The sequence below is a fragment of the Lolium rigidum genome, chromosome 6 (genome assembly GCF_022539505.1).
Source record: "Lolium rigidum isolate FL_2022 chromosome 6, APGP_CSIRO_Lrig_0.1, whole genome shotgun sequence".
NCBI lineage: Eukaryota > Viridiplantae > Streptophyta > Magnoliopsida > Poales > Poaceae > Lolium > Lolium rigidum.
This window is the reverse complement of record NC_061513.1, coordinates 211230421-211238675: the sequence shown is the minus strand read 5'-3', so window position 1 is coordinate 211238675 and position 8255 is coordinate 211230421. Positions and strand designations below refer to the sequence as shown.

At 40.2% G+C, this 8255-nt stretch overlaps 1 protein-coding gene across 2 annotated transcripts; it reads right to left on the bottom strand.

Annotated features, from left to right (window-relative positions):
• Window positions 1-6237, bottom strand: LOC124668607 (perakine reductase-like). Of its 2 annotated transcripts, none has more exons than XM_047205719.1 (7): window positions 6107-6237; window positions 5826-5993; window positions 3113-3316; window positions 2863-3035; window positions 1938-2034; window positions 1701-1854; window positions 1-394 (listed from the first exon to the last, which is right to left on the bottom strand). In XM_047205719.1, exons 1-7 carry the CDS (start codon window positions 6155-6157, stop codon window positions 216-218), a joined length of 1026 nt encoding a protein of 341 aa, XP_047061675.1. In that variant the 5' UTR covers window positions 6158-6237; the 3' UTR covers window positions 1-215. The 2 variants fall into 2 exon arrangements, with proteins under 2 accessions (XP_047061675.1, XP_047061676.1); XM_047205720.1 differs by having other exon boundaries at window positions 3215-3316.
• Window positions 6238-8255: the final 2018 nt, after the last annotated feature.

The following is an 8255-nucleotide window of genomic DNA, read 5'->3' as shown; positions in this document are numbered from 1 at the left end:
TTGAAAGAAATGTGCAACAGAACGAGCTTAAATTGAGTTGACACAAATTTTTATCATGTAAACCATTGGCAAGGTACAGTGTTTTGTCAGAGTATGGACAACCTTGTTTCTTTCCAGTTCCCCCTTGAATGAACTAAGTAACAAGCAGGGGTGAATACAAATACATCACAACATGGTGATATGATCTTGAATTTGCATCTGAAGTTGTAAAACTGCTACTTTGGATGTGGAGTGTTTGCAACCCTCCAAGAATAAGGCTCCAGGATCCCCATAAGCCTGGACCCAGCCACTTCGCCAGCAGGGAAAGCAGCTGAGATTTCTTCCAGGTCTTGCTTGCTCAGCTTTACATTTACAGCTCCAATGTTATCATCAAGGTTCTTCACTTTTGTTGTTCCTATATTCAAAGAGCAGTAACACACTTGTGTATAAACAGACATGGCATAGATGGCATGTTTTTTATGTACGAGCAATTGTAGAGTCTTTCATACATGGAGAACACAGGTATTTAAAGTAAGTAGACATCAAGATTAACTAGGCTATCCACTAGAGAAACCATGTGCTTAAAGCAATTCATAGTTACAGCTAGAGAGAATTGTGGTGATTTTTGCCACCTTAATTTACCAGAATGAACAAAATTCTAAAAGGAAATCCGTCGGTGGGTAGGAAGAACATATTCTTAAATAAAAGTGTGCTTCATGGAATCTGATCGTCGAGTCACACCACTTACTCAAGTGGGCTACAGCTGCTAAGTCTGCCGTAATGAAACCATTGCAGTGCAGCCTCCATATTAGTGAAGAAACAACTTTTTGAGTAAAATGGACGTGAAGGGTGGGTAGACATACTACCTCCATATAAGTGAGGAAACTGTTTTTTTTTGAGTAAAAAGGATGTGAAGGGGTGGGTAGATATATCTTTTGGTGTGTGAGCAACCAAAAGAACAACTACAAAGTTCATATTGAACATACAAATATAAGTAAGGGGATTTAAAAAAAATTGGAGGTCAAGATGCTAAATCCGAATTGCCTAGATGAGCAGGCTTTTTGAAATTGACAATCTCAACCTGCTGACAAATGACATGTATCTGACACTGTAATTTTGACAGCCAACAGGCAAGGCCAAACTGGCTAACTGTGCATGACATTCCTCAAGTTGACTCACTCTTTTAGTGTGTGATACTGTTGATGCTAGCCTTAGATTGGTTCTACCTAATAGATGCATCATTTAGATGACAAAAGAAATTAGCTCCTAATAGATGATCATGCTTCTGCATTTTCAGCATTGTAGTCAGATGTCATCAGCTTCCAAGACAAAAATGGAACTATGCACTACTGCTGTACTGCATATTCAGCTAATGCAATATCTTGCGCTGTCTAGCGAACAGGTAAAACCTATTAGGATGCATCGTAGTTTAAGCTCCGATTGCTGCAATTAGTGCAAAAAACAGGCAAAGGACAACAAACCAGCTTTGCCGCAAATACTTCTATGTAGAAATGTGCTGTTGTTCAATTTCAGAGAAGTGTTCCAGTTGGTTCATTGTTAGAAATGTTTTGCATGCTTGAAAGGTTCAGATATACACTAGAAATTACAATTCAGAGGTACACAACCATGTTCTTATAGGAAGGGTACAAGATCATATTAAGCTTGATAATACGGAGCATTTGAGAGGAAAGACTACTGATCAATAATGTTAAAGAACCTACCAGGGATTGGGACGACATCTTCCCCTTGATGAAGAACCCAAGCAAGAGCAAGTTGAGCAGCTGAGCAACCATACTTGGTGGACAGAATCTCAAGTCGTGTATACAGAACTTTATTCTTCTCCAAGTTTTCTCCAGTATACCTAGGATGTTTGGACTGCAAGGGCAGATGGAATGGTCACACAAATGATGTCACATTTCTGTGTGAAAGAAGATTATACGAGTACAACTTTTTTTTACCAATAAACTTTCTGATGGTATGCTCTCTACAGCTGCCCTGCCAGCAAAGAAGCCACGGCCAAGTGGGCTGTATGGAACAATTCCAATGCCAAGCTCCCTGAATGCAAATACTTCACATGATAGAGAGAATGCCTAAAGATGCCATGAATCAAATGTATAATGACGTGCTAGCTTAAATGGGAATTGCAAGAAGAGTAAGGAAGACCTCTATGTCAACATATCTAATAAATTCCAACACCCCAAAATATGAGCCCTGCAAGTGCACGGGAGGGGCAATGAGGGCAAGATACCCGAATTTTGCTCCTGACAGGATATGAACCGTGGTCAAGCAGGGATGGCCAGTGCGAACCTACCACTGTGCTATTGCCCAGTTCTCAATAACTCCCAAATGAAGCAAAAACATATCCCTGAAATGAATTACTTTAAAAAATATTCTCTCTTCCAACTTCATAGTTATGAGTTCAACATGCAGAATAAACTATTATAGAGACAACATCACACCATGTGCAAACTGGAGTTTGATGATGTACCCAGATGGAGTAATTTTCCTGTAATCAACCATGTATGACATAACAGTTAACTCCTTTGTTTTTTACAGGTAAACTTTAAAAGTTAGTAGCATATCCACATTGGCAGTTATCAACCAGCAATTCATCTAAGAACAGCTGTGTGGATGCTTAACCAAAACATAAAAAATATTGTTCGCCCGAACATTTTTGGAAGTTTATTTTGTATGTTGCTGTAAGTGATCTTAGTGTTGAACGAGATATTAATCATGCATCATGTGTGTGCATTTCTTAAGACCCAACAAACCTAATCAAAGCTCCAAGTACACCTTTGACAGGAAAATGTATAGTGATTTTTTCTGGAAATAAGGTAGAAAAATACTGCTGTAACAAGGGTATAGGGATTGAACTGGATAAACCTGCACAGTGGGATAATATCTTCCTCTATATCCCTCGTCCACAACGACCACTCGAACTGCACCGCAGTGACTGGATGAACTGCATGTGCCCGCCTAATGGTATCTGCACTAGCCTCAGACAAGCCAACATATTTAACTTTCCCTTCTTCAACCAACTTCTTCAGTTCACCCATCTACACTCACCCGATTTTAAAGTCAGACGCAGTTAATGAATTTTTTTAAAAAAATTCCAGGATCAAGTGATACACACAGTTTCCTCTATGGGCACTAACTGGTCAATGCGATGCAGGAAGTATAGATCAATGTAGTTGACGGCAAGGCGCTTAAGGCTTGCTTCGCAGCAGTCACGCACATATTCTGGACTGCCCTTGACACACATGCCACTAGCGTCAAATCCTGCAATACCGCACTTGGTGGCCACTTGAACCTTCTCACGAGGCAACTGCCTTAGTGCCTGCTCAAGACATTTGCTCCACATAAATCGTCAAGTTAGTAAGAAAAAAATAGAATTTATATAATTCATTAATGCGTTCTTACTTAAAGTAATGATTCGTCGTAGCTTACAAACAAGCCCAATCCTAATATAGGTAGAAAAGGAACGGAAGAGATTTCTCAATCTAGATTTTGCATATTTAAATGGTTAGACTTTCATAAAACTCTATTTCATGATATGACCGAACACAACCAAGCCCAAACCCAATATGGAGTCGTTAATTGGAAGTTTGCGCATTCTACTAACGATTAACTATGGCAGTTAAAGTTCATCTGGAGAAGAATCCAATCCGGGCAGCATTGTACCAGATCGCACAAAATCATATGCCTACTAAGCACTAGTGCTGACCAATTTTATATAAGAAATTAACTGCACATTGCTAAAACCACAAAATATCCAGGCCATAGGGTAATGTATTAACCCAACATTAATAATACAAATATACATTGTGTAAATTTTGGGAGCAACAAATAATATCAACTATCTAATTCCAGAATAGATGAAACTTAATATTTTGAGTCTCCTATAAGCACTTTGACCTTCAACTTTAACATTTTAATGTACTTTTATAGAGTTTGTTAACCTACACAGTATTGTATGAAAATACACAGATGACAGAGAGCCAGCAACTTGGTGCTAAAAAAGTATACCCTGCGAGTGGTCCTGGTCAACAAGCTCTCATGTGCGTTTGGTGGTCATGGGAGCAAGCAATTCATCAATACATAATTGTGACTAGTGCATCATATATGTGTGCTTGGCAATATCGATTGACCAGGCTATCAGGACAAGCAGATCTCATATATGCCTATTGTAGTTATATTACCAAGTAAAATATGTCATATGAACCTATTTTCCTAGCACCGCAGCAGAGGAAGGGAATTTCTAGGCAGTCTTTCCTTTGCTTTTATGCATAGAGGCTGATTTGAACTGCAGGGAAAAAGATAGGCACCACAAAAAAGTGCTGTAGTGAACCAATATCCCAACCAGACACACTTCCTACATGGTGCAATCATCCATGAGTTTGAGCTACTACTATGTTAAATGACCGTTATCTAACTGTTAGAGTATTAGAAGGATGAAATTGTAACTATTTATTATTTAGACCGTCAAAAATAAACTGCGATTTTCGCACCCAAGACTTTAAATGTCAATATAAACTGGAAAAGTAAATAAACTTCGGGCGAATCACACTGTATCGGTGTACATTACTATATAGCGGTATATCAACTCAATCAAATAGGTCCCAAAACATTAAAAAACAAATTATATCCAAGGCATGTTACAAACTTCCACGTTTGACATTAATATTAACTATAAAAAAATAGATCGTGGGTGGGCCACAATACATTAATAAATTTCATTATTAATTGGATGAGATATAGATTGTGGCTGGGCCCCACTATAATGATATAAATAATAAATCTAGATATAACATTTCGACCAAGCAAATCTAACACCTTGACTATGGTGGGTTCAAATTATAAAAATATTCTCTAGACCAATGAGGCAATGACCATACCACTATGTTAGGGAAACTAATGTTGGGGACGAGTACGAAATGTTAGTACTCACATTTTGAGTACAAATTTTACAATGCTACTGGTACACCCAGAAGTCAGAATAAAGAGAACCTCAATGTGGCACTAGGACATCAGAAACATGCAATCTAAGTACTCGACATGAAGCTGAGAATGGTGGCAATGTTTAGTTCACCATTGCCAACAGCTGTAACAAGCAGGGCACCAGAGCTAGGTAGACTAAGGGAGTACCAATGCCCATGGAATTATGATACAGATAGCCACATACTGTTGAACTTGGCAATTATGACCAGGAACCAAACTACTACTTAACCTACATGATTTTAAATTATTTGAATAATTACCATGGTACTCAGAATCTCAAAGATAGAATAACAAATTAATAATTAAATAAACTAACAATTAGGAGGAAAATGACGATAAGCATCCACCAATAAACAAAATATAGGATGGTAAGTAAAAAATATAGCAACTAGCTAGTTTCTATAATTCCACCTAACTCGGCGTCTACAGAGTATATTGGAAATTTCTGGCATATCTACTTTTTTTTCCATTGGAAGATGAAATTGAGAACATACTGGAAAGGAAAAAAGTGGAACAACATCATGATTCATCTTCATCATATTGACATAGCTTCCCGGAGCCGGTGGCAGGTAGGAGAGTAGACTCGGGGAGCAGCGGTGTGGTCTTGAGCTTCTTCGCCCTTTCTTCTATATATCTAAACACCTTCCAGGGTTCTCGATTTTGTTTTTACAGAAATGCGATTATTTTTTCTGTAATTGATAATCTTCAATCAAATCCCACCTATGACCCATATAAATGTACAGGAATGCAATGTGTACCTACAGATTCTCACTTTTCCAGTTGAACAAAACAATTTCGCCACCCCCAACTAAATGGGACACAAACTCAGCATCAGAGAAGATTCTGACCTTTCCAAGCAGGACCTCGTTGGTATGAGGCCCATAGACATCGGCGGTGTCGAAGAAGGTGACGCCGGCTTCGAAGGCGCGCCTGATGACGGCGACGCCAGCATCCTCCGGTACCGGAGCATTGTACACGCCGGTGAGGCCCATACACCCGAACCCGATCTTGGACACCTACCACCCAAATCGCACATATACAACTGGTCATTTGCAATTTCACTTGATCTTTCCCCCTCAGATTTGCGAACAGATCAAGGAGATCAAAGGGTTTGAAATTGGTTCCTTACCTCCAAACCCAGGGTGCCAAGCTTCACTCCTGCCATATTGCTCTGTTCCATGGATCGAACTCTGCAAATGAGTAATAGCTACCTACCACCAACGGCGCAGGAGGAAGAAGAGAGCAAAGAGGACTGCGCGACCAGAGAGGAGGACCGACGACCTCGCCACCGGGTACTTGCCTCAGGTTTTTTGTTTGTTTGTTTGAGAAAAACTTGCCTCAGGTTGGGCCTAAGCTAGTGAGACTTCAACGAATGGTAAGCCCAATTGCATACAACGTTCGTTTTTCCGGTTCTGCTCCTCGTCTGTCTATCTGGACCAGGCCTAATAGTCCTCTTCAAACCAGGACGGAGCTCAACTTTATTTTAGTATATAATTTTTATTTGGCGAAAAGGTTCACCAATCTATCAATCATTATCAACAGCAAAAAATCCTAAAAGCAATAAAGATTAAAAATAGATTCTTAGACCACCTAACGACGACTACAAGAAGTAGAGCGAGCCAAAAACGCCGCCGTTCTATAATCTACTCCTATTTTAAATATCTCTAAGTTGTGTAATACAATTTGGTTATATCGTTTAGCATGCTATTAAAACATGATGTCAATATTGCGCAAAGAAAATTTAGTTCTATTAAAATAAGAGATGAAAGGTAAGGCACAACTTTGAGATAAGTAAAAATGCGATAATTAAGGTCAATATGTTTTAGTAGCCTAAATAAATAGTTAATTTAAATAAATTATGCTTAAGAGATAACATGAAGTTTTAAAATATTGGTGGCAACATGTGAACTAATTTTGTTCCAACAAACATTATTTAAATTTATGAAAATTAAAAGGCAGTGTAAATACAATAGATTCGCGTACAATGATTAGCGGCATTGACATGCACACATGCATCCGACGGGCCGCTCTGCACGCACGGCCGTGGCGTGGTGATCACCAACATCGATGCGTACAACAATGAGAATCAATGGTGTGCGAGCAAAATGTTGTTGTGGTGACCACCGATGCAAATGTCGGTGATCACCATGATAGGGCCGTCAATGGCCCTGATCATCATACCTGAATCTACACGGCCCTGCGGTTCAATCGACTACCCGAAGCTCTAATCGAGAAGTTACAGCGAAATGCATGGATCTACGATCCCTAAAAAAAATCCTAAATGCCCAAATCAGGAAGTGGGTTTGAGTACTTACAACGGGGCGGGGAGAGTCGGAGTGGGGATGCCGCTCGTGCAGGTGACGCTAATGATGGAGTTGCTGGTGCAGGAGTGAGCGGTGCAACAGTGGGTTGTGGAGACACCATGGATGTGATGCATGGCATAGCAGGACATGGGATAAGAAGCGAAGCAGCGGGGGGCCAATTTCGCGGATGATCCATCTCACGGCTGTCGTCTCGACCCTCGTAGGCGCACGCGGCCTCATGCTAGTAAACGGTAAGGGCCAATTGATAACTAGCACCTTTGACGGGTCAATCGCAGCTGCCGAGTTGCGTGCCTTGTAGTCCGACACGGCACAGGCGCTAGACGAGGCCCACCGTGTCGTGGTATTGGTCGCCGACACCATCGTAGGAGGAGGCGAGGGAGACGATGCGTCCATGCTGCAAAGGGCGATTGATGGAACGTTAGATTAGTATATTTTTGAAATTAGATTAAAATACAGTGTATAATTTGCATGTAGTCAACAAATCAACTTGGGTCTTGTCCTCTTGCGACCCTAAAATAAAATGGATTTGCTAGTTCTTGCTAGATAACTAGAATGAGAACGAAGCTCGTGCTCAGTAGCTCCTGCTATGTTAGATTTGCATTGTAATTGGTGCATTTGAGTTGCAAATTAGATTGCATGTTTTTAGTTGTAAGTGAGGTTGCAACTACAAAAAATACCTACAAACCGCTAGAGTGCTTCCTAATCTATGATAATGGTGAGTTATAACATAGGTTGGAACTGAGATTCGATGATGTGATTGTACCGAGAATAAAGTTAGTTCTCAGTACACTAATCACACCCAAAATAAAATAATTAAACTATGATGAATTATTCCTTAACATAATTACTATCCCACGTACTATGTTGTGATCCAAATTCATAGAAGAGGGAGGCTAAGTGTTTAGATGACGGAGCAAGCCCCCCCCCCCCCCCTCCCCCGCCTCCGCCCTGGCG

Excerpts from the sequence above, each read along its gene's own strand:
- LOC124668607 (XM_047205719.1), bottom strand. The coding sequence starts at position 6,157 with ATGGAACAGAGCAATATGGCAGGAGTGAAGCTTGGCACCCTGGGTTTG. Across the intron at positions 3,036-3,112 it reads TAGTGCCCATAGAGGAAACT|ATGGGTGAACTGAAGAAGTT; the intron begins GTGTGTATCACT and ends GGGTGAGTGTAG. Across the intron at positions 395-1,700 it reads AGATGTCGTCCCAATCCCTG|GAACAACAAAAGTGAAGAAC; the intron begins GTAGGTTCTTTA and ends CTTTGAATATAG.